The sequence below is a fragment of the Symphodus melops genome, assembly GCF_947650265.1.
Source record: "Symphodus melops genome assembly, chromosome: 8".
In the NCBI taxonomy this organism is placed as follows: domain Eukaryota; kingdom Metazoa; phylum Chordata; class Actinopteri; order Labriformes; family Labridae; genus Symphodus; species Symphodus melops.
The window spans coordinates 7,894,227-7,921,059 of record NC_136698.1 but is presented as its reverse complement, the minus strand read 5'-3'; the positions used below and the strand labels follow the sequence as shown (position 1 = coordinate 7,921,059).

The 26,833-nt window shown below is 43.3% G+C and overlaps 1 protein-coding gene across 1 annotated transcript in view; it reads left to right on the top strand.

The window, feature by feature from the left end:
* The window catches only part of nek7 (NIMA-related kinase 7), a 55,703-nt gene that overhangs the window by 6,060 nt on the left and 22,810 nt on the right, over positions 1–26,833 (top strand). The window contains exons 2-5 of the mRNA XM_079349808.1: positions 14,177–14,264; positions 20,969–21,109; positions 22,354–22,416; positions 26,605–26,715. Of these exons, the coding sequence (XP_079205934.1) occupies positions 14,205–14,264; positions 20,969–21,109; positions 22,354–22,416; positions 26,605–26,715 (375 nt within the window). The 5' untranslated portion in view covers positions 14,177–14,204. The remainder of the gene's footprint in view (positions 1–14,176; positions 14,265–20,968; positions 21,110–22,353; positions 22,417–26,604; positions 26,716–26,833) is intronic.

Genomic DNA, 26,833 nt, shown 5'->3' with positions numbered 1-26,833 from the left:
TATGCCATTCTCACAATATAACATTGGCCCGCTGCCCAAGTTACAAACTGCAGTAAACGTGTGATCCGGCCACGCTGTGGCCACGGGGGAGACACCACTCTCCACGTTGAAAGTTGTCCTATTAAATCAGTCTTTCATCGTATAATTTAATTATAGTTAGTTATTATTGCTTTAAATAATTTGGATATCAGGAAGAACCCCTTACTTTATAAAACCCCTATTCTTTCACTCTTCATTTTACACTGCTTCATTTGGGTGTCGTGGACGTCCCATCCCTCTCCCGTACTGTCCCCTCCTCTGTCTCTATTTGTACTCTGACTCACAGCACTGTTCCTTAGTCGCCCTGGTCTCTTAGCATGGCTCGGGGCTTTGGGGTTGTGGTCAAGTCCTAGGGGCATAGAGAAGGAAGAGGAGTCATAATGAGAGGCTCCCCTCAGCTGCGGCTGCATAACCTGCCCTCCAGGCCCTTTGTCTCGTTCCCATTCTATGTCCGTGCCACCAAATCTCTTTTTCTCTCCACGTAGGACTGCTTCTCATCTAAGAACCTCGATCTCCTTTTTTTCCCTTTTTTTTTTTTTTTTTTAACCACACTGCCTCTAAAAAACATCTCCCCTCTTTCCATGCCTCCACCTCTATGACTCTGGATCTGTCCCCCATTCTCACCTCAGCTCCACTCCATAGGGGGCTTCTCTCCACCTGGGGCGTCCACTCAGCCTCCTTCTCTGCCCAACCTGGCCCACAGTCAATGAGAGGCAGGCAGCCTGACTCCCTCTGAGCAGCAGGAAGCTGCAGCAGCAGGGGTTAGGCCTGTATGGCGCTGCCGGCTGGCTCTGTCAGAAGTCCTGCCAAGCCAAGGATGAGAGACCTTTGCCAGTGCAGTATTGGGGCACTGAATAAAAATATTTTGCAGATGTCTGAAGGCAGGAACTTGGAGTCAGCATCGACTTACTCAGGCCGAGAGCAGAGGTGCATGCAATGTGCAAATGGTGTGAATGTTAATGTTTTTTTGCATATTATATATGATAAAAACTTTAAATGGAGGAGTGGGACTTCGTGATGTGTTCCTTAAGAATCTTGGCATTTCAACAAATGGGCGTGTACCAGGAGGAGGGGCGTAGGAGGCTGTTCTGAATCTGGATTGGCTGGAGGAGATGTGATTGATTTGCTTTGGCTTGGTTTAAGGGGGGGGGGGGGAATCCCGTTTACTGTTCTGTGAAGGCCTGGCTGGGTTCCCAAGCAATTCTGGCTTGACAGTTAAACAGTGAATATTTAACATTGCGCCACACTGCGGGGTTTGGCTGTAAACAGCAGTCAGCAAACAGCAGAGCAGCAAAAGCCTGCGTGACGCTGGGCCTTGGTTGTGAAGCCCACCTAAAAAAACAACGCATAAGCAGGAAGCACATCTTGAAGTTCTGATTTCAGTAAAAGGCAGATGGCACTGGCTGGTGGTGTCACACTGTAAGAAAAAAAACAAAAAAAACCACCAGGATCCCCTGATGAAAGCGGCTCACGCTTGCTTTGAACACTGAGTCTGTCATGGTTGGTGTCTGCTGTGTGGCTCCGGGTCAAACTGTGATACGCAACTCCTGGAATTTTTGCTTTTTAAGTTTTTCATGTTCAAATCGTCTGAGGGGGAAAACAGAGGGGGGGAGGCGGAGGGGAGGACAGGATGTTGCATTAATATTAATATTCTAATGTGTGCAGGAGGCAGGGAAGACCTATCTGGTTTAGCTGCTTTCAACCCCTGATGTGGAGCTGTTTTCTCTCTTTTCTTTGTCTTTTCTTTTTTTCCTTCCATCTCTGCATTTTCCCTGGCTTTCAGTTTTTCATTTGCTGATCATTTTCAACTTTGTTTGTAATGCATAAAATTACACATATTATACTTTTTCACACACTTTGTTATGATACTCTTCTTTTTGCCATCAATGTAATTAAAGAAGCATAAACTGCTCAGTGTACCTAAATGCTCTTTTGAAATCAACGTCATTTTTTTTTACGTTTTATTTTTTAAATCCCTTTCTGCAAAAAGGTGTCGGACATGAATCTTTTCTGACAACATAACGTCCAGGTTTAAGACGTTCAAATAACAACAAACCATAATGACAGCTTAATGGACCAAACTCTCTGAGGCTTTATCATGTTGTGAAAGATTGTTACGTCTTCTTGTTTTTATATGACGTTGAAGAAAATGTATGTTTTGAAAAAAAAAAGGGAATTTATTTTTTAATTTTCAAAGATCTGATGACAGGATTAAGAGAGGGATTAAAGCTGTGTTAGTGAGTGAGACAGACAGCCAGTGGAAAATACCATATATCAATATTTTTTTACTTTGATACTTTTCAAGTGAAAATCAAACCAGTTAGAACTGCGACATAAATTCAAGTCCTGTGCACCCAATATCGGGTCGTCTTATTTTCAAAACCATCAAAATGCCATCTGCTGCCTATGAGTTCTAATACCAAAATATTGCCGACGTATTTGTGCAATTTCTTCTGTCACTGGAGCTGCATTTTTTTAGGAAAAGAATATGACTGATCAGACTTTTTTTTTTTTTTTTTTTAAACACTTTTGGATGCAATCATAAAAAAATGCATTTAAACATGTTGTATAGATACGTTCGACAGATATTTGGCAGACGATGCTCGTGACATTTGATTGTTTCTTGCTTTTCGAGGCTCTGTCCCCATCTTTGTGTTTTTGTCGATGACTGTTTGTAATGCCGTGTTGTTTGCGTGTTGAATGTGTCCAGGTCACGTCAGTAAATTGAAGGCACGTAGACGTGTTGATTCAGCTGTGGCTTTGTTAAGCTGTACTCGATCCTGATATCAAGAGATGGCTCTGATTTGTGGAGTTTAACAAATGTTATGTGAGGGGAGGGCTGAGTCCAGCCTCTGTGTGAGGGATGGTGGAACAGGTCTGACATCTCTCCTGAACTGAAAAGGGAAATCCCTACAGGCACACAGAGTAGAGAGGAGGGATAAGGAGGGGGAGCGAGAGTGGAGAGAGGTGCGACCCCTTAGGGGCAACCTTATTCTCTGATAGTCAGCTCCTTACACACGCTTGCACACATACTAAGACTCTCTGTCGGTGTGTCGGATGATGCACTCATGCAAAGAAGGATGAGTGCCCTAGGAATAAAAATAAACGTTCAACTCATAGTGTGTCTCTGTGTGTTGTGCTCAGATGCTTATTCCAGAGCAGTTTGAGATATAGAATAATATGAAATGTGCGCTGAATAAAAGCAACACATTTTTTAGGACAAGTAGTAAGTAACAACATAAAATCCAGCGGATTGGATTTCCTCCTCTACCAGCAATGTTGACTGGCTTTTTTTGTGTTGTTGCTAACTGCTGATTTATTTTTACAGGACCATATGCAGCTTAGGATTCTAATCAAAAGCTTCACAAATGTCTTCAAACTCAATACGTTCTTTATGTCTTGACATATTAATTTCAGAATATGTTTGGTTTGTTGACTTCACACAGACTTCCATCCAGCAAAGATATTGTATTTGACCTCTGATTGAGAAGCACTGCTCTGGATCTGGTTAGAAGATTGTGTGTGTGTATGTGTGTGCGCGTGTGTGTGTGCACGTGCACGCGCAGCAGCAGCAGCAGCTAGCAGGGCTGACCACAGAAGCCACAGCAGTCTGAAACCCAACCAGAGCCACAGTCGAGCTTGATTTTTGTGGAGCCACATTCCCACGGGGCTACTATTAGTATGTATTCAGTGCATGCATATTCAGATTGATGTGAACATGGTCGTCTGCATCTGCTCGACTTTTCATTTCAAGTACACAAAAACAACTGATCTCATTGTGAACTCCATTAGAGTGATGACGACACTAGCTCTTGACGGTATTTCTTTTTAGTCATCGACCTCAGGTTGTGTCAGGTTCAGAGTCTGGGATGTTCCCGCCACTAACCCTTGAGATGCCAAAGAGTTGTGGTCCCCTTCCCCCTCTCCCTGACAGGCCTGGGCCCAGATCAGCCCCATCACGAGCCCTTAGCCCTCACGTTAGCACTCAGCTATGTAACGAGACATGCCTGGGAACTGCTCCTCTCACATTACTAATGATTTGGACATCTTGCTCTTGTCATTTCCTCTTAGTGAAACCTCGACGCTGACGCAGGGTAACTGCTTTAAACTATCCAGGGAGAAGTGTGGAAATAAAGCCTGCTTGATTGGAGAAGGAGAGACTGCTGGTTTTTGTATGTAGGCAAAAAAAATAAAAACTACATTAACCAGATGGTTGTTTCATAGATGAGAAACTCAAATGACAGGCCTCATCGTCTCTGAAGAACACAGCGATGGGTCAGCAGTTTCTACTTTATCATTGCTATCGGACAACTCTGTCACAGCCAGAACTGCATGCTGGGTAAAATGCCCTTATGTTGGTTAAAAATGAAAAAAAAAAAAAGAATCAATTTCTGTTTGGTTTTGTAGCTGTGTGATCTCTCTGTAAACTTCTTTTACACTTCCATTTTTTTTATAAACCAGAGTTGACACCTTCACGTCTTCTTCGTCGTCGTTGCTCGTTTGGCCTTCATCCTTTCTCACATGCACGTTTCTGTTTGCTCTGTTCTGCCTTTTATGCAATTATTAGTTCAGATGGGCCATGAGAAGACGTCTCTTTCTCTGCAGCGTCATCTCCTCCTGTAGGGATATTAATAGGACAAGGAGACAGAACAGGAAATGTAATTTCAGAATCCGAACGCTGTCCAAATGATGTTTTCATCTGTTTACTGACTCCTGTTCGTACAGTCACAAGCCTTCATAAACCAGACTGCATTTCCAGCAAGAGTCTGGTCCTCTTCGGTACACTTCAGTGTGAAACACTCCTTTAGTTAGAATTGAAAAAAGAGAGCATGGCTTTCCCTTGTTTATGTATTTATTCATTTTTACAAAAGTACCTAATTTGTCCATATTTGATGTCTTTGTAAGCCCTGTAGCCGCTCATACAGAGAGAGTCCTGGCCCTGTGGTACGGAGTGTCACATTAGATATCCTGGTGCCAGAGGTGATGAAGCTTATTTGGTGGTCAGTAAGTGACATGGCTAACAAACAAAGCCCTCATTGGTCCTGGAGCAACGAGGGGGCTGCTCCGCTGTGTGTGTGTGTGTGTGTCTCTGTGTGTGTGTGTGTGTGTGTGTGTGTGTGTGTGTGTGTGTGTGTGTGTGTGTGTGTGTGTGTGTGTGTGTGTGTGTGTGTGTGTGTGTGTGTGTGTGTGTGTGTGTGTGTGTGTGTGTGTGTGTGTGTGTGTGTGTGTGTGTGTGTGTGTGTGTGTGTGTGTGTGTGTGTGTGTGTGTGTGTGTGTGTGTGTGTGTGTGTGTAATGCTCAGTTTTGCATTGTGAAAGAGCATGAGTTGTTGCCAGAGGGCTCTAATGCAACTCAAAGCCTCGGGATGTGCGTCACGCTGTTTTGTGCAATTTTGGGCGTTGATATGTAGTTCAAAGGTTCAAATCAGCTCAGAGGTGTGTGCTCCTCTTAAAACCCTGAATAGATACTTTAAAGCCCCCCAAAAAAACAAAACAAAACAACAAAGAGAAGTATTTCAGTGTTTAGATGATGTCTGGGCGTTGATATAGAAATGCAGAAAAGCGTTTACAAAAAGGTGTGTCAGGGACATTGTGTGTTGCATGTGAACTACCTCTACGGCTGCCACCTTCTTCTCCTATATAATAATCATAAACAATAAACTAGAGCTGCAATGTCTACAAGAATATTCTGTTCAAATAAAATAATTTCCAAAGATGTACTGGTTTTATGTTCGAAGAAAGAAAGTGGATATTTTTAAGGCATGATACCATGACAGCAGTGTCATGATGTTGGATATTTTTTGGATGAAAATAACATCGTCAGGACACTTTTCATGTTTTTAAGCCTTTTTCTTTCTTCATCTCTGTTAATAATACTTTCAATGATTTCCTCTATATTCTTGCACTTAATGTGTCACTCTTTTTAAACGGGCATAAGGTTCCTCAAACATCCTTCAAATGTGCACTGCAAATGAGCGTCCCTTGCTACCTTGTATGAAGTGGTCTTTTCTTCACGTTATGCATTGGGTTCCATTTAAACTGAGCTGAGATGTGATATTGCATTTTGTACTGTAGAGAGGGCGTACAAGCATCGACCAAACCCCCAGAGTCCCCTTTCCTGAGTGCCTGGGGGGTAGGGGGGGGGGCTTCACACACTTAGTTGGTTTTTGAGGGATCACACAGCTGTCTTAAATGAAGCTCTGTTTTTTTGCATACTTTGCCCACATGATTTGGTCTTTTCTTTACACAGTCAGCATTTTGTCAATAAACATTGTTTATTCTCAGTGATTGACAGAATGAATTGGTTTCACCTTGTACAAGAGGGATGCTGAGGGGAAGAAAAAGAGAGGGATAGCGTGTCTGGCGTTCCTTTTGTGACTGGTACCTGGGCTGTCTGTCACTCTTCTTTTATCATTGAAATTGGAGTTTATCTTTTACAAGCTTGAGTGAAATGTTTTTTGTTTTTCAAGTGATTATTAGCATCCTCCTTGGCTGCCGTCTCCCGGCTGATGAAATGAGCTCATCAAACAGTGTGCTGCGCTAACGAAGCGGCTTGGGCGGACTGGATGGCTGGCTGGCTGCTGCCTTTTGCTGTAAGGCACCTGCTGAAGTGACAGGCTGGCAACAAAGGGCCCCTCGCCACAAGAGAGCCGTCAGTGCCGCTGTGGAGTGGGCAGGACAATGGAGTGGGCAGGACAATAGAGCCTAGGTGGCCCGGGCTTTTAGCCACGTGCCAGCTCGTGTCAGCAAACACACTGGAGCAGGGAAGCACCGGGGAGGAGAGGTGGGGAGGACAAGTGCGAGGGAGAAGGAGAAAGGGGAGGAAGGCGGGCTGGCACCTGCATGTGCTTGAGCTCTTTACTCAATGGTGGACATGTTTATCTTGCATAGTGGCTGAATACGTGAAAGGGAAATGGAGATGGAGATGATACAAATGTGCAGGTGTGTGCACACAGATGAAGACAGAGGAGGGTGCACTGTGGGTAATGGGATTACTGGCTCATGGAAGATCAGGTGATGGTGCAGATGTGTTGTATGGAGGCTGCAGAAGGTGAAATGTGAGCTCGAAGGAGCAAAGCTCTGCACTAGTTTACTTGGATTGTTGGGAAATAAATCAATTTAGGCCTCACATGAAGCACGGGATGTTGGTGCTGTGCTATTTACTTCTGCAGTGAAATAATCATTAGCCTATAAAAATGTGAAAGTGAAAAATGTAAAGGAGGCCTATAAATAGTGAGCAAGCCGCATTATGGATCGCTGGCCTTGTAGAGTCCCCACGGACCTCAGCGGTTTCCTTTTGTCTTAATTCCCTTTTTTATCATTTCACTGTGTTCATCCACACGGGAGAGGGAGAAGGTCTGCGTTTTGTAAAGATATCACACACAAACAAACACTCATGCTGTAGAGCCATTGTTTTAGTCCATAAATTTTTTTTTTCTGTCTCCCTTTTTAAACGGAACTAAAAAAATAAATTATAAACGTAGCATGCTTGTCCGTGCGAGGTGATAGAAAATCTGGATCTGGAAGTCGCCCTCATCTGTGTGTTGTGAAGAAGCATTGAATTCCATCATTAAGATAAGATGTAAGATATGTGCAGGAATTAAAAAGAAAAATCCAAACATGTCAGATTACTTTTCAAATATATACTGTATACAGGTAACGTTACATATTCGCAAAACAATAATCAAAACATTGAATGCAACCACATTGAAACTGTTTGCTTGTTCGTTGTGGTTAAAATGTAAGGTACATGAAAAACCGTATCAGATATGCAAACCTATCTGTAGGCCGAAACAAGCGAGTTTAAATAAGGCTCCAGCTGGAATAGCTTTGTGATGTGTAGATTTGAAAGAGTTTGAAATAGAGGTAGCCATAAATATTCATTGTGGTGTCGTTATTTGTGTCGTCCGTCTGACTTATCCATCGCTCCTGTAATATTCTCATGCAGAGCTGTGGCGTGATTAACTTCGTACTTTTGTTACCAGATTTGGTGACTGGGCAAAGTTTAAATTCTTTGACTTTTGAAGTGTGTTTGGCGGACTTCATAAAGCCTCTTTTTCAAAGGTTTCGCCCTTCATCTTCAAATTGTGATTTTTCTTCTGTAAGATTGCGGAACAATAAAGTCTTTTCTTCATTTTCTATTCCATCCCAAGTCTTGGACCGTCTCAGTCAAAGAACTCAAAAGCGACTTGACACGCTGAGGTGTATTCGCTCCCCTCTCTCTCTCTCTCTCTCTCTCTCTCTCTCTCTCTCTCTCTCTCTCTCTCTCTCTCTCGGCTTGTCGTCCACCAGACTGAAGTACTCGCACATTCGGGCTAATGATTTTGAATAGTGATTAAAATGAATTGTTGAGTGGCCTGCTTCAGTAGTATCTGGACCCCTCCATCATTAGCGCTTCTCTTCCTCTCTCTGCCTTTTTTCCTCTCTGTGTATCATCAGTATAAGTCGAGCAGGGGTTTCAGACGAGGCCCGGGGTGGGCTTTCATGAGCACAGACTCAAAGATTTCCCCACTTCTTGTAATCATGGACACCACTCTTCTAGCACTTTCACTGTCGTCTTCTGGCTCCTCAAAGGTGCCTTTGATTCCCTCACATCCTACACTTGGGCCGGATAGTGTCACATTATGTTTTTCCTCTCTGCTTTTTTTTTTAACTCCCCCACAACCCCTCTCTCCATCTCCTTTTGCCCCTTCTCTTTTCTCTTCCGCTCACACCACAGCTCATCAGTCCATGTTCATATTTATTGTCCTCATAGCGAGCTGAGCTCTTCTCTTCATGGCCGCTTAATTCCAGGACCTTTCCCCCTTTTCCTTCCCCATTCATCCCCCCCCCCCCCCCCCCCCACTCTGCCTTGATCCACCTTTTCATAATCGGCTCGCTCTCTTTGTTTTTTTCTCTTCTCCTGTTCTGAATGAATAATGCAGAAGAGAGGAAATGGGGATTAAAGAGAAGCTAAAGCCAGTGCCAACTTCAGTGGTGCTGGTGCACAGCTCCAAACCAGTCTCTCAAAGGACCATGAACACATCAGGGCTAACAAGCTCCTTTTTTTTTCTTCTTCTTCTTCTCTTCTGACATTTTTTTTTTCTCCCCTCACTTCTGCATCTGTCCCTCTCTGTCCCATCCTCCACCCCTGCTGCGCTTGTGCCTCGCCAAACTCTCTTTTGACGCAGTTCACCAAAGATTTCTCTTTCATACCAACATTGAATGACTTGTTGTCAATCAGATCATTTCTACATCCTTTTTAGGGCTCTTCTTAGAGGCGGATCCAAAGATTGTCATTATGTTGATTATGGAAATGACAGTGTATCAATTCTTTGGCAGCAGTGATTAAAAAGAAGGGGACACCCTGGAAGCAGCTTTTCTTGATGTTATTTTCATTTGTTTAAATATTATTTATGCGTGCATATCTCTCCTGGTAGAAGAGGACATCATTACTTTATGGTCCACATGTTTTATACAATCAAGAATTGGCCCAATCTGGTACTGTATAAAGTGGTTCCAACAGTGGATAGTACAGAAGTGGACTCTATGTCAAACTGTTGTCGTCACGTTGGGTGACTGGCTCATTTCCTGTAACAAGCAGAGGCAGCCATCTGTAAGTCCAGAAAGAACAAACTTTAACGGCCATATAGACAGGAAGTGCTGGGAGGAGGGAGTGGGGAGTCGGATTTGAACCAACAGCCGCTGTGATGAGGACCATTGCCTCTGTACACGGGGCACCTGCAAGGCTGCCCGGCACCCCAGGCTTCTTGATTTTCATGAAAAACATTGATTTTGGTCAAGATCGACCGCTTGATCATTCACCTTGATTCATTGTGGACACAGAGGAAGTCAGACGGTAGAAGGCCATCTAACATTGTTATCAGAGGTCGGACGTTTTTTAGTATTAGAAAAGTACTGGATTGCTCCCGTAACTACTCAAATTTCTAAATAATTTTATGTCCATCAGGTGAGTTTCAGGTTACAGTTCCACCTTAGTCAAAGTCTATTTCATGTTAAAGAAAAGCTTCAGGCTTTAGTACAACTAAAGTACAAGGATAAGCATGTGTCACAAAAACACACAGATTTAAAATATGTCTAATAGAAGAAGGTGAGTAACAAATGTTCCTCAGGTAAGTGGAAGTAAAAAAGAAGCAAATAAACAGAAGAGCAGTGTTGCTGGAAATGTGAGAACAAAGAAGACTGCTGAATAGTTAATATCCTTCTCTTTCCTCCTCTTGTTCTGCCTCGTCGTCTCTCCCTTCCCTCCTGTATTGTATAATTACCTACGTGTGATCGGGCCTGCTGTGAGAATGTCAGCCTGCAGTCTCACATTAGATGGAACACAGTCAGAAAACCGGGTTTGTTTACACTGAGTGGTTGGTGGTCTGAGCGGGGAACTTTTTTTTTTTTTTTTTTTTTTTTTTCTCCTCTCCCCACTTTCCCCCAACAGAAAAAACAACCATCAGTTTGTCAGAGAGATGAACGGTGTGCTTGCTCGCTCACATGCTGAATATCTAAATGATCCATCACACCTGAAAGCCTCATTGGAATGGATATCATCATGGGGGTTTGTGGATAACTTGTTTACTTTAAAGTAAACCTGAGATGCCACCAAACGCATTCAATCACGAGTCGATGTGAAAAACACTTAAACTGTTTCCAACACGATTAAAGGTATACACCATGAGCAGATGTGTGTATTCACTTTGTTAGCCTTTATTGATTCTCTTCACCTCTGTCTTAACACCAGTGTGTTGAATATTTGCAGCTGTCTCAGACAAAAGCTTTGAATGAGTCAGACATGCATCTACAGTGGGGGATTTAGCTTTTTAGCTACTGCACCCCCACTGTTGGCAATATCCCAACCAGTTTGTAAGCCAACATTCTTCCCAGGACAGAAAGCAGGCAGACTGGCACCTTGACTTTCTTGCTGCTTTGTGCCCACCAAATGTTTCTACAAGTCTAAAAGGCCTCACTGCGATGAGAGCAGGACCTTTAGTGAATCAGAGAGAATCACAGAAAACCATGGGGCCGGGCTTAAGCAGCGAGACATTTAGCAGATTTAGGGCTCACATGATGGAAGTTGAAATCAATCTGTGTGTTTGATTCCTCCAGTCACTAGGACAAGCCTTTGCCCACTGTGCGTTGTGAGTGAGAACCCCACCAGTGTGACCTTGCCTCCTTTGATTGAGTTAGCTTCCTCAATTGTGCTTCATTGCGGCGTGCGTTAATCCAACGTGGCAGTCTTAATTGATCTCGTTAACATGGGATGTGGGAGGGAGCTCGGATGCCCCCTGGTTATTTTGACACGTAGACAGTCAGAACCACAAGAGGGGTTAGGGGAGAGGAGCGAGGGTGCCAGCACCAATCTAACAAAACACAAGGCTGAAGTGCAGAGAAATCACAGCGAGGGCGCCCGGGTGGGTAACTTTCAAAGTCCCCTGTGATGCTGAAATCAAAATGCCACAACAGCCAGCTAGTCAGCCTTGTTCCACATGGTAATACATTCTCCACCAAGATCCAGCATGTTCCATTTAGTCTTGAAAGGACTAGATGTGAAACGGTAATATGTTGACATTCATGTGTATGGCTCCTGTAATACATTTAAAGTGACAACATATTGCTTCTACATGGGCTGAAGATCTAATGTTCATTGTATTGACTGTCTTTTTGACTCATTTTCATTTATTTGGATCTTTATAATAAATCTCTGATCACCACTGTCTATATCCAGTTATAACAGTTAACTCAAACTTTACATTTAGATAAACAAATGATAAACTTCCACACTACACTTGCCCTGCGATAGTCCTGTCCCCTTTATACATTATATCCACGCACGCTGCTTGAGAACATGCTAACTTTAGACCTGAACAAAAAACACGGGGCATTTTAAATCCCAGCTTTTCTTTGTGGAGCTGATGATCCAAACACTGCTGTAACACGGTCACCTGAATGTAATGAGATATTTGTGATATGTTAAACTTAATGAAAACACTTAAGACTTAAAATGGTCATTTTAGTTGATGGAAGACATCCAGCTTTGTGTGTCAGAAGGCGTTTGGTTCTGGACACTTAATGGGACAAATAAGGTCTGCTTAAAGATTCTGTTACTGAGGTGCATGAAGATGATATGATTTGATTTTGGCAGCATAACCAGAGTTAAGCCATTACACCAGTCATAGCCATTTCTGGCTTTCAGCAATGATGTTTCTTTTTTTTATTATTATTAAATTAAAAACATGACCCCAAAGATTCAGAATTGACTATTAAAAATGTTCCTCTAGTTTGCCTTTTTGCCTTCAGCAGTGGGTTCTTTTTTTTTCCTCAGCATTTTTTTTTTTTTTTTTACATTTGAATTGATTTAAACTTGTTTGAATGTTAATTTAAGATAATAATATTCTCAATATACGGTAGTCAATGAAATCCCAGGAGAAATAGTATTGTGCAAACATTTTAATGATCTTCAAAGCTCTCATGAAGGCCAGTGAACGGCTGTGGGGGGGAAAAGGCTGAACACATCTAAAATAAACAACCACGGTTTATGCAAAATACATGCCTGTTCATGCACAAACTTCTGCATGCACAACAACATAGTACATCCCCCCCAACTCACACCAGAACATGCACTCATATGCCTCGCATATGTGTTTTTGGCAGATGCCTAATTAGCATCATTAGCCTAAAGTGAACGGTACTGAGCAGAGAGGCAGGTTCTTTGTGTCAGTCTCTTCTTGTACCAGGTGATTTTTCCTTCACCAGGGACTGGGGACATTTATCACATTTAAACACTCTTTACACTTATCTTGCATGACCAAACCTATGGACAAAACAAATAATCATCTCATCTTGGTTATCTCGTTTTCATGATTATGGGAAGAACAAGACTGAACTATAACTTGATTGTTTGCCAAGCGTCAGAGAAAAACATGAGGATTTTCCTGTGCTTGATCTAATAGGATATCCAATATTAGATATATATGTACAGTATATATGTACATATATATCTAAATAAACCCCTATATATATATATATATATATATATATATATATATATATATATATATATATATATATATATATATATATATATATATATATAGGGTTTTTTTTTGTTTGTTTTAAATAAATCCTCTGTATCCTCTGCGTTTACTTCTTACTGACTTTATTATTGCTCTTCAAGAATACACATTTAAAGCATTTCTTCACAAGCACCCAGTGTTTGTACATGTTCACTTAGCTCACGGTCTTAATGTCACGACAGATGTGTGCCCACACTCCCTTACTTTATTTTAGTGTATTGCACAGCAGACATGCAGTGGCATACATGCAACACCTCAGCTCACATGAATAGAGGACGACACTATTATCAGCCTATATGTTGAGTCAATGAAAAGTAAACTGGTGTTAATTGTTGGACTATGTAACCATATTATGTTCATTCAGAGTGTACTGGGAGTTCTCACAGAGCATCTGTCAAAATCCGATTTCTTCTCACGTACGTGAGCTGAGTGGAGGCTTGAGAAACATAAGCTAATTGCATGTGTGAATATAATCTTTGCATCATGGTTTTTCAAATATTGGTGTAAATTATTCATTCAGGTAACATTTCACATTATGGCACTGTCTGTTTTAACTGTGGTGACACGCCAAGCAACTAGTGGTGGAGTATCTTGTGCAATTAGCTTGTTTCTAGGCTACATGCCAGAACATGCAATTAAACAGCTCCGTGGCATACACCCATACCAGACACACTCACCTCTGTGTGACCTATATTTTCTTAGAAAACAGAAGAGGACGTGGAGCTGCTTAAATGGTGGTATAACCAGAAATTCCCAGGAAAGGTTCCTTGGAGTAATGCCAAAGAAATACAAAATGGTATTATCTCATCTTTGTTCAGATTAATTTCGCTGCCTGCTGTACTTCTGCCACGCTGCAACTTGAGAGGGGCACAAACAAAGAGTGTCAAATCCTCAGGCGTGACGTAGGAGCCAGTTCTGCTGAAACAGGACACTCAGGCTGAAACTAGCAGCTGGTTGTTTGAGTTTGTTCTATCACTAAAGAACTGAGTCATTTTTTGACAGGATAGTGTTTGGTATGATAGTCAACATTTAGACAGCTAACCACTGCTTGTGTTTTGTTTGCTTGATTCTCAGAGGTGCAAAGGATCGAGCGCCTAACACCATGGATATGGACACGCAGCCTCAGGGACAGCAAGCAGCCGTACCCGTCTTTCAGCCCCAGGTACACACACACACACACACACACACACACACACACACACACTTCAGTTATCAAAGACATACTCAACACTTTTCTTAAAATGCATTGGCTAGTTGTGTCACGTGATGTAAACGTAGTTTTCCAACTACACCATGCACATTTTTTGTAACAGATCATCGTATTTAACAAGATAGAAACACGCCTGCAGCAGCAAATGCAGGAAAAAAATCTGACATTGAATGTGCAAAATGAAATATCTCTTAGTGCACAATAGATTAGAATAAATCATCCACCCGTTTTCTCCTTTGAATCATTAATCATATGTGGAGTGTCTGACAGTTTGAGATTATATTGAGATTTGAGATTATACAGTTATATTTCAGACGGTATATGGAGCTGTATGAGGCTCAAAAAAAAGAAAATGAAATATAATTGAAAGAAGTAAATACTCTTAATTAGATATTTTATAGAACAAAATAATATAATGACTTAATTTATGTCAAACTTTTTAAGAGCAGAGTCACAAAGTGCTTTATGAAAGGATGAGAACAGAAAAGAGCAAACAGTGAAATATCTCAACAATGTACAAGAGATAAATCAAAAGGTCTAAAGCAGTGGGTCTTAAGTTTCTGAAGGTAAACAGCGTCAGTGTTTCTTTAGTCTCTTTGCAGGATCAGAAGCGTTAAGCATGAATGACCTTCTTCTCTTCCTTCATGATGTTCATATGTGTTTTGTTACTCATGCTGGGTTCCTGACATGACTGAGGGGATTTCATTCCAGTAAGTTCTCAATGACAGACATGTCACAGTGTTCAGTCATGTGAGGGCTGTTGTTGAAATGAGGAAGGATTATGATATGGTAAAATGCTTCCCCATAGCTCCAGTGAAATGGTGGACTTTTAACCATCCACCACATGTATGCATTTATTCCAGGAATAGTATACTTCCTTTTTTTTTTTTTTTTCAAAGTTTGAATTGTAAATATTCTGTATGACCCTTATTCTCTGTGTCAGTCAAAATGTGCAGGTGTGAGCATCCTTCAGAACACTGCGTGTGTGTGAGCGAGCCTGCCTGCCTGCGTGTGTGTGTGTGTGTGTGTTTGTGTGTGCGTGTGTGTGTGTGTGTGTGAGTGAGAGAGAGAGAGTCAGACAGACAGCAGAGGATGAATGTTGAGTTGTTTCTATTGATCAGAGCTCTGGAGGCTGACAGAGCCTGGCCTCCCTCTATGCCTCTCTCGGTTCGATACACCTCAGGTTTGCTAGGCGCAGATCTGGTCACTGTTGGATTTTAATACCGCCCTCCAACATCAGGCCCATTGATTTCTTTCCAGAAGGATGTTTTTGCCTCCATAACTATTGAATAGACTTTAAACAAAGAGGATCATCTTTACGCCCCTGAGTAAATTTGGATTTTTTTTTTTTCAGAGCGCGAAACAACACTAAAAATAGCTTTTTATTCTCAGTTGTTGTTTTTCTTGTGTATGCAAGGGCACTGCAACATTCACACAATTGCCAAGGGGGTTAATTTATCCTAAGATGTATAATTGCAAAATTAAAGATAATTGGGTTGCCCACAGAAGAAAGTCAGATAAAAGCTCTAATGATTAATTTCACTTAGGCATCACCCCCCACGCATACACACATAGACTCGAGAGCTTCTGCTGATCTCCCAACAGTTGATTATGTGTTATTGTTCAGGCTTAATGATTTATCTCCCTCTGTTTTTCAGTCTATTTCTTGCAGTTTACATCAGTGTTAATTCCAGGCCCACTCTCTGTGCTTAGTTTATCAGTAGCACAGGGAACTTTCCGTGTTGCGTCAGGTTTTTTTTCCCCCCCCCCCCACTCTCACAGAGAATGTCTGAACGGATTTCACATTTAGTGGGAGATGTAGAGAGTCAGTCAGAGTATGAAGATGGCTGTCGAACCAGCATCCAGATGGATGTCTTTCAACAAGTCCTGTATTTTCCTCACACTTTCCCAAGGTTCAGTCTTCATGCGAGCAAGGGGAGGGGAAAAAAAAAAAGCAGCAGCCTTCTCCTGGAGAAATCTGAATTGTATATCTGATGAAGGATATTCTGTATCTCATGCAATATCATTTCTCTTGGTCCCCGAGGTATGATGCATATGCATTAGGTAAACGAGATGAGCGAGTAAGATGTGCATTTTTAATGGCGCATTTGCTCTTTGAGTGAGTGGGAGGGTTGGTGATGAGGCCCCCTCAGATCAGATCTTGATAGTCGCTGCCGAGTTTGACAGACACGGATCTGTCTGTAAGCGATGAGACAAGGCGGTGCTGCTGTGGAGCAGATTGAGAGGAAAAAATTGAGAAGCACCTTTGGGGTGAATCCTGCCAGTTTGACTGGCTGGCTGGCTGGCTCACTGGCTGACTGGCTGAGGATGAATATTGCATGGTACCCCGCTCAAGGGGGCAGGTGACTGGTAAGGGTAGGAGAGGAAGCCCCCCCCCCCATCCCTGCCTGCCACTTCCTCTCTGTCTCTACTTGTGTCCCTTCCTCCCTCCCTCTCTCTCTCTCTGAAACTACATCCGCTGTAATCGACTTGTACTTTTCACATGTGAAAACAGATTTGTGTTGACGCTTGAGTTTTTTACTTGTTTGTTTTGTTTTATGTTGATCCTTGTTTTTAGTAAAATTCTAGAGCGATAACAAACGAAACGCAGATAAAAGTCCGCGTGACAGTTAGGAAATGAACAAAACTCTGTATCACAGGCGACATCTGGATAGCAGCGGGGGGGATCACAGTACTCCTGTTTGGCTGGATCTGAGCTGCTAAAATCTGTTTCGGGATCTGATACAACTTGACTGGAAATCAAATATTTTACTTTTTTTTTTTTTTTTTTTAATTCTTCTTAGTCTGAAAATTCAGCAAGCTAGGAATGTGTGGGCACAAATGAGAGTGATTGTAGCTGGAGTGGTTTCTCAAAAAAAAAAAAAAAAGTTAGAAAAGCCCTTTTTTTAAGGGATCTGCGCTGAACGGTAGTCAATGTGTTGCTTTATGTATGAGTGATATCTATTCAGATTTAAATGAAGTGACTAAAGGAGGCTGTGTTTAATGTGGTCAGTGTGCCAAACTAAAGAGATGTTTTTGATTGTCGCTGGTAAAGGATGGACATGTCCTGGCTTTCTCTCTCTCTCTTTTCTCTCCATGGGAGACGCCACCTCTGTGCCGCCGCTGGCCTTTCAGTGGCAGCCGTTGGCACTGCTGGGCTGTCACATCACACCCTCTCCCCTCTGTTGCTTGTCTCCCCCCCCCCCCCATCTCCCTCTCACTCTCTCTCTCCCCCCGTTTCTTCCACATTCTCTTTTCCGCTCTCCATGTGTCTTGTCAGTTGTGTTTGGCACCGGTGTCATTACTGGGCAGCCCGTATCTCACGCCCTCCAACGAGTTGTCTGTCTGCTCTCCCTCTGTCTCTCGCTCTCCATCTTCTCTCTCTCTCTCTCTCTTTCAATTCCCCCCTGCTAGTGACTCGCCTATGGCGCTTTGTATGTCACCTTTATACCCAAGACACACTGTCCCTCACAGACATTTCCCATAATGCCTTGCATGGCTGCCACTTAATCCCCATCCCCTACAGCTTGTCCCCTTCACCAACCAGAGTGTTGAGTGAAAAGAGAAAGCAAACCACATGGAAAGCACAGAAATATACGTCAACGATGGCGACCTTCTGTATGATGGAAGTGATCATCAAAGGGTCTCACACTGTTGGTCTGTTTGTTTTAATCTTTTATATAAAGTTAAACTTTAGAATATGTTTGACATTTGACCTCTTCTTTTTAAATTCTTCTTTTTTCTTTCTCGAATGGACGCTCGGAGAAGGAGTCCAACATGTGTCCCTGGTGACATTTTTTGCCATGCTTCACCCATGTAGATAACGATCCCTCTTCTATTGAAAGGAACACGAGGCAGCACTTTATCTATAATCTTCATAATGCACGTTTACATCCTCACAAGCTGTAGTCTTCAACCTTTTCCTCCCAGTTTGTTCAGACACTGACCCATATGTAATTCAGGGTCCTTCCCCTGTGACTTCCTTTTTCAAAAATGGAAATGTGTGTGTATACGTGTGTGTGTGTGTGCGTGCGTGTGTTTGTTGGGCCCTTGTGCTTCAGCTGGGAGCCCCTGATTGTGTGACACCCGTGTGCGGCAGATGAGACAGCCTGTCAGTCAGCCTTGGCCTGGCTGCCCTTTGAAGGCCAGGCCAGGGGGCGAAGAGGTGCCGCAAATGGCCTGTGAAGTTTACATACACTGCCCACTGCTAAACAGATTACCTCTAATGAAGTGTCTAATGCCGAGGCCGCCGGCTGACATAATCCTGCCTGGCAGCCCGGCCCCTTGGCTGCCAAAAAAGCCGCCCTCCCTCCAGCCCTCTATTCCGCCCTCGCATGGCCTCTACTGCCACCCAGGGCGACTCCACATGAGGAGGTGCCCACTGTTAATCATGCCGGACAGTGTGCGATCTGACATGCAAATGTAGGTCATTGCATATGTAAATGTGTGATTACGGGGCTGGCATGCCAGGACACATTAGCAAGACTGTGCTCTCAGCAGGCGGTTGTCACAGCGCTTTAGAAGCTCATGCAAACATTTGTCAAGCTACCACGCAGCGAATGAAAGCAATGCCCTCTTGTCCTCTCTCTCTCTCTCTCTCTCCCTCTCTCCCTCTCTCCCTCTCTCCCTCTCTCCCTCTCTCCCTCTCTCCCTCTCTCTCTCTCTCTCTCTCTCTCTCTCTCTCTCTCTCTCTCTCTCTCCCTCTCTCTCTCTCTTACTCTTACATGTCTGTACACCTCACACTGTACATTTTTCATCCCACAAATAGGTATCCCTTCTGTCAATCTTAAGACTGCACAGATTTCTTTATTGCACAACACGCTCACACCTTCACTGCCAGGCTCCTCTGAGCTCTTTGTGTAGGTTTGTGTTTTGCCTGCATGTAAGTTATTGTTTTAATATGAAGTTTACAGCTGCAGGAAAATGCGGTTAATGGAAGAGCATTTAGAGGTGCCGTATGTATTGGCAAAGACGTTTAGCGTCTTTTTGAAACCCGCTGTCGTGGTGAACAGTAGGCTGTGCAGCAGTGTGTTATGCTCTGTGTCACAGTGACTCTGAGACAGCATGTGATGACGGTGGTGTCATGCTGGAAAAAAAAAACGTACACACCTCAACGGTGTTAAGTGTTAATTGGACAAGGCATCTAATTGGCTCACACCTTCAACAGTCAACTTCCAACTTTGAAAACATTGAATAGTCCCATCAGCCACACTGCCCCACCATACCTATGAGCTTTCTGTCTGTTTTTACATTTATCAAATGATAACCTTTTCTTTGAGCTGTAGATTTTAAACTGCCTTTGAAGCAGGTGGCTTCTGCGTGGGGGAAAAAAACAAAGAAACATTGTCTCTATAAGCTTTTACTGTGTAACTCTATTTGATGTCATTAGATGTTATTTTAAAATCAGGCAAGCGAAACATGACACTGCACTCTTTATAGTTCCTAACTCATTGTGAAGTAGATTTATTGCGTTGTCCGTATTTAATTGATCACATTGGTTGGATTGTTGTTTTCACAGATGATGTATCATAGTCCTTGAGAATCCTGCACAGTCTCAGACCTTTACACATGATAACGCTTACAAACTGTAAAACAGGAAAGAAGCAGATAGACAGATAGTAATCATGAATGGGATGCAGTCTAAGTGCTTGGAAGATGAATTTTTGACCTTCTCCTCCTTTTTGTCTCCCTTCCCTCTGTCCTAAGTCACTTGCCCCCGAGCTGCTCCCACCGCCACATTGGCATGTGCGCTGGTGACATGTGGCATTCTGATATCTGTCACCTTCTGTTTGCTCCCGCAGACGCCTCGTACAAGTTTACCAAAAGGCTTGAAAGGTCAAGCAGCCTGCTCCGTGCTTTTTTTTCTTCACACTTTATGTCCAAAGGGCTCATTCTGGTTTATTTTTGACTTTGTTTTTGTTTCTTTTTTTAATTGTGGAAGGTTAGTGTCTCAGCCTACACAGCCAGTCATGTGGCGAGGAGAAGCGGGGAGTCCTGTAGTCTGTGGCCGAGTGCCAGACTATCAGTGAGATAACTTGGCAGACAAAGGAGAGAAAAACACTTGCACTTCCAGTGAACTCAAAAACAGGCAGCTTATCCTTCCATCTAACTTTCTTTCTATGTAGAAAGACATTTTATCCTTCAATGTAAGGAAGGTTTTATCTCGCCTTAAAGGAGGTCTGTTCATCTCACCAACAACAGTCATGTAAATATCCATAAGACATCAAAACAAAGCTGAATTAACAAAACTGGCTGTGTTAGATTAGAAGTTAGAATTTGGTGCCAGCAGGCCAGGCTGTACTGCTGCCTGTGAAATGTAAATCAGGATGCAAGTTCACACTTTTGCATTGATACGACCTTGAAGGGCTCATTGGGTCTTCAATAACAGCAAGATAACTGTCCTCCATGTATCGATTGTAGCCAGTTGATCCTTTCGCTCTCCCAGTGTGACGCATCAGCCGAATGCCAGTCAAATCCTCTCAGCAAAACACACAACTGACGCTTCGTTTCACTCACATCTCGTCGTTTCTGCACTATAATGCTACATACGTACACGACAACGGCAAACTGTCTGTAGATCTTTTTTTTTTTCAAAAATAAAATGCGTGCCTGTGCATATACTGTATGTCCTCAACATTTTTTATTTGTCCTTTCAGAAACCATTGCAACCAGATATGGGCCATAACTCGCTGGCAAACTTCCAGATTGAGAAGAAGATTGGACGTGGACAGTTCAGTGAGGTGTACCGGGCGAGGTACCTGTTAGACAACACGTCAGTGGCTCTGAAGAAAGTCCAGGTGAGAAAGACCTAACGAGTGCAGCCAGGGTATGAAATGTGATCATGAACGATCCACCTTTATAATATTCAAGAACACAGTTCAGATCAGATTCCCTTTTACTGTCTACCTCTTAAAAAAACCCCATCTCAGATTGTAAGTTATTCTTCTCCACTTCTACAACACTGTGCATCACACACTCCCAACAAGCCCCGTGTTGTGGTAAAGTATAGTATGTATACTATGTATACATTGATTGACGGCCCAGCTCTTTTAGTCAATGTGCATGACAAGAAAAATGCAACAGTCATACATGCAGTTTACATACAAACCATCAGGGCCTTGTTTCAGAATTGGAGGTTAAACAAACTGAGTGTCCCCCTGAGCTCTGACTTGAGTCGTTCTTGGTTGGAAAACTCTGAATCTCCTGGTCTAGAACAGCTGACTTGACTTGAGTAGAGTTCGCTCTGAGGTTAGCACATGCACCACGACTGTAAAATGCCAACACTAATGAAGCCCCTGTGCTATGATGTCCATGACAACAGGTAACAAAGAGAGGTCCTCGTCCTCTGCCCCTCTCGAATTAGAAGTCCTCATGTGAACATGTTTTTAAGAAAAACACTGCTGTAGGGGTGAATCAGAGAAGTGGCACTGGAGAAATTGCTGCTCGAAAAGTTTCAGTGCAGTCAATCATTTTATATTAAATCACACTTAAGATCACTGGTATTGAATATAAAATGTACTCTCATTTAGGCCTAGGTGCATCCAGCGGGAGAAAAGTGGAAGCAGCAGAAAAGGAAATATAATACAGAGAGTTCAAACTAGACTCATGATGGTACCTTAGTTTCATCATATTTGACATATTAAACTAAGTAGATATAATTCAGTGGCTATTTCAGTGTGCATGAGCTGGAGTTACCCCTATCTCTCCGGTTTGAGTAACCCAGCTTTCAGAAACACAAAATGTACAGACTCAGCGTTCAGACTAAAACTGCTTTCAGAAACGGGCCACAAGACGAGGAGATGCATCCAAACAGACGCACTCTTTACACACACCTCACACAAAAATCGCACCTATGTGATGTGTGAGTCAGATGTGAAACACCTGTAGTCACTCCAACGCCACCCTCTAGATAACAGCAACCATGTTTTCGATTTAGTGTTTTTTTTTCCTATTTTCACTCTGTTTCTCAATCTTACCATTTCTTGAATATGTCATAACACCCTCTGTCCTCCCTCCCCCTCTCCTTTTGATCTCTTGATAGATATTCGACTTGATGGATGCCAAAGCTCGGCAAGATTGCATCAAAGAGATAGATCTCCTTAAGGTAAAGAACCAGAGAAGGAGAGCCGGCGTCATGTGCTGCGCTCTGTTCTCTTAAGGTGCCTCAGCTGAGACCTTCCACCACAGAAAAAACAATTGATCTGCACCAGACGGCTCTGGATGTGTGTGTTAGTGTGTGGGCACGTGCACACATGTGCACACATTCTTGCATGGATATGAATGCAGGGGGTTGTTGTAGTTTTTGTGCACACAGCTGAGCGTACGAATGCGTGTGTGTGACTCTTTAGTACATGTGTATTAGTGTGTGTGTGTGTGTGTGTGTGTGTGTGTGTGTGTGTGTGTGTGTGTGTGTGTGTGTGTGTGTGTGTGTGTGTGTGTGTGTGTGTGTGTGTGTGTGTGTGTGTGTGTGTGTGTGTGTGTGTGTGTGTGTGTGTGTGTGTGTGTGTGTGTGTGTGTGTGTGTGTGTGTGTGTGTACACACAGGGGTGCACCAGTGTTATTTCCCCCCAGGCTCACATTGACTCTCTTTTTTTAATGCCAAAGCTATTGTTTTTCATCTTTTTTTTGTAATGTTTAGAGCCGGTCTATGGTGCATCACCATGGAAATTTAACTGTCTCCCACATGTGTCTCTTGATGTTTTATCTCCTCTCTTTCCTTTTTTTTTTTTTTTACATGTTTTCCTCCAATAGCGTGTTTTCATGTCTCCAACCACCATTAAAAACATGCCTGCTGGATTCCTCTCAAACACTAATGAACAAACTAATGATAGCTCCGATGTCTCCCCTGGTTAGAATAGGAGGCCTTCCTGGCATGCGTGTGCACTTCAGGCAGTTTGTGCACATACTTACTCTTACATATACACATCAGGAAAAGAAAAGAAAACCAATTAGCTTTTTTCAAACCCATCAGTGGACCTCCCGGGTCTCTCAAGGCCAATCAAATGCAGTGATACTAATGCAGACGAGGCCTGGCAGAGAGCTGTAATCTGTGCACAAGATCATTGACTTGACGGCAAGAGACAGCGAAGTTTGCCTTGATCTGTATATCCCACCTTCTACGAGGGGTCGGGGCATGGTTAGTGTCCCCCTGCCAGGTGTTTCTCACATTTTGTCACCCACATTTTTATTCCCTCTTTGTCTTCCTCCATATTTCTGTCCTCTTCTTCCTTCTGTTTCCAATCTCTTCTGTCTGTACCATTTTCACCCAGTTGCTACGTCTCATCTATCCCTTCTCCCTTTCCTTGCTCATCTTCCCCCCTCAGAGCTTTTTGTTCACTTCCTTTCATCCTGTAAGCTGATTCCAAGTGAACATGGAAGTTACGTCGAGCCCCGCGCTGCCCAGCCAGCCTGATAATAACGGGCTGAGTGTGAGAGAGAGACAGCCCCTCTGCCGTATCCCCCACTAGACAGGCCAACAGGAGACACAGCCAAATCAGAATAATGAGAGGCACACTGGCATGGACCGACTGGAATGACACACATACTGCCGCGTGATCACACACACACACACACACACACACACACACACACACACACACACACACACACACACACACACACACACACACACACACACACACACACACACACACACACACACACACACACACACACACACACACACACACACACACACACACACACACACACACACACACACACACACACACACACACACACACAGTCAGTCATGGCCTTTCAACAGTCTGCCTATTTGTTTGTTTGTCTGTACTTGTTTTTGTCTGCTCATTCATCTGTACTTTCCTGTTCTGGCATGATGATTTCAACTTGAGAATCTCTCTCCTCTCTTCGCCCTTTTTGTCTAAATGTTGGTTTCAGAAAATAGCCCGCTCCCTGCCAGTCTTCTTGTTTCACCATTCTTGAAATCTCACAGCTGTGTGTCTCTTGCTTGGTGGATACCATCAAGCCTGAATAGTATTCTAAAGAGTAATAATCTGCCCTAATCAGCAGTGAAGAGCCGGTAATGACGTCCGCATGTTAGCTTCTTCGTGTTCTCTTTTTTTGTGTGCCTGCAAACACGTGTTTGTGTATGTGTGAGTGCATGTCTGGGTTCTGTCTATGATCGGATTCTGACAGCAGTTTAGTGACAAGCAGGAGAGCCTTCAGCAAGCAGCTTCATTCAACCTTCGCTGTCACCTTTAGACGTCTATTTGAAAGTGTTGGGCTTTTGCACGTTTGGTACACGTCTAGTAAGAGTTTGAAAAAAAATCGACAGATATAAACGATATCACTGGAGCCAAATGTAGACATTTTAATGTAGAAAAAGAGGACAGAGATCTAAAGAGATTTCCCCGTCGATTTGACTGTAACAGTCATCACATCGGGACTCCTCATGGTGGTACTAATGACAAGGTTAACATGAATAAAGTTAATTGGCAAAAGAAGAAGCGGCAGTGGGATAAGGAAAGGAGACGAAAAAGACAGTGGGATAAGGGAAGGAGACGAAAAAGACAGTGGGATACTGACGGACAGCGGTGAAATGGTGATGATGTTTGAGAAGAGCTGAAACGGACGTCGGATTTCTTTTGTTCTTCAGTTACTCAGTCATCCAGATGTTTTACATGTGATTGTCTTGTAAAATGTCAATCATCGCAGAATCGTTTCATCATTATCGTGGGCCTCAAAACTGAAAATTATAGACATGTCACACCGCAGAGGTCCATCAAAAGCTGCTTTATATAACTATACTTCATGTTCCTACCAGTTGCTTCCCGATGAGTCTGTAGTTCCATTTATAAATACACTGTAACCTAATTTATTATCATGCTTAATTTAATACCATCAGATAGCATCCGTCAGTATCGTGTTCTCCTTTTGAAACAGATCATCAGCTAACTAAATATATCACATTGGTTGTTGCATGATTAAGTAATTACACAGGCTGGTGTGTAATTACACAATCATGCACGCCTCTGTGTGAGAAGGAATGATAGTTGTTTTGCAGTAGACTCCCATCCATCATTTATAGAAACATTTGCATGTGAGCATATCTCTTTATTTCTCTGTATCCTCCGCCTGAGGTTCAATTTGTGGAAATAGAGTGGGCTGGGGTGTGGGGGGCTTGTCATCACTCTCTGGCTTTGCTACAGTGTGGAGCCATGCAGAACTGCCACTCTGAGCCAAAAATACATCTGGCAAGAGAGGACAAGGGAGGGAGAAGGCAAGATGGAGACATGAGAAAAGGGGAAAGAGAGGAAGGAGTGAGGAAAAAGGGGAGATTGTGGAGGGATTCAGAGATGGAGTGGAGAGTGTAGTGTTGCGCAGTGCACTGTACTGCGCTCTCCTTTCCCCCTCTTCACGGCATCATCCGGAGCATGAACATTTCTTTAATCACAGCAGAGAAAGCCGAGCGAAGCCGAGTTGAGGACGCGTGTCACACTGCGCCGTCTGCTCGCATCACCCCCTCCCCTCGACATCGCCACGCCACACAGCTCCACGTCTCCAGCTCTCCACATATCACATCTCCTCCTGCAGCGCCCCCCCCCCCCCCCCCCCCCTTCTATTCTAACTCACCTTATCTGTCTCCTGCTTATTTTTTCATCCCCACCTTTGTTCTCCTCCCCTTCCCTCTCACCCCTGTCTCCATCATTCCTTTTGCTTGTCTGTGTCACTGTGTCATTTGTTTCTTTCCCTTCATTGCGCCTCCCTCCCTTCTATTTCTCGCTCCCCCCCTCCTTTTCCTCCTTGCTCTGGATGGATAGAGACTTTTTGTTTACTACCGGGAATGCTGTTCCTGCCTTATTGACCAACCAACAGGAAGAAATCTCAGCCAGAGATGAGCCTGGGATGCTTGTTTTTCTGACTGCCAGCCATGTCAGCCTGTCAGGCGTGTTTGTGTGTGTGCGTGTGCGTGAGTGTCACACATGGGTTGTTGTCATCACAGACAGAGGGGTTGTTGTGACATATCACCCAGTTTTGTCACACTGGAGGACAAAACCGTCTCATTAGGTCCACACTTACAAAATGTGGAATCCAAAAATTGTCTTTTTAAACTGGTGGGGAAAGTACCACAGATTATAAACTTCTGCTATTATCAGCTGCTTGTAATGTGTAGATATCATTTGTTTAATATGTTTGCTACTGGCTGTAGCTTCTACAATGAAGTGTAGAACTAGTGTGACCACCAAGGCTTCTAATGTGACAAATTCCACCAACATGTCCTCTGTTTGCTTCCTTCTCCATGACACGTCTGTTTTCTTCTTCTTCCACAGCAATTGAACCACCCCAATGTGATAAAGTACCACGCGTCTTTCATTGAGGACAATGAGCTGAACATAGTCCTGGAGCTGGCAGATGCAGGGGACCTCTCACGTATGATCAAGGTATGAAAACCCCCCTACAGACAGCAGACCCCGGCAGCTAACACTGTTGACTCCAGACTCCTGGAAGTGCAGTGGATTTGTTTATGTGGTCAGGGAACATTTCCAAGAACATGTCAAC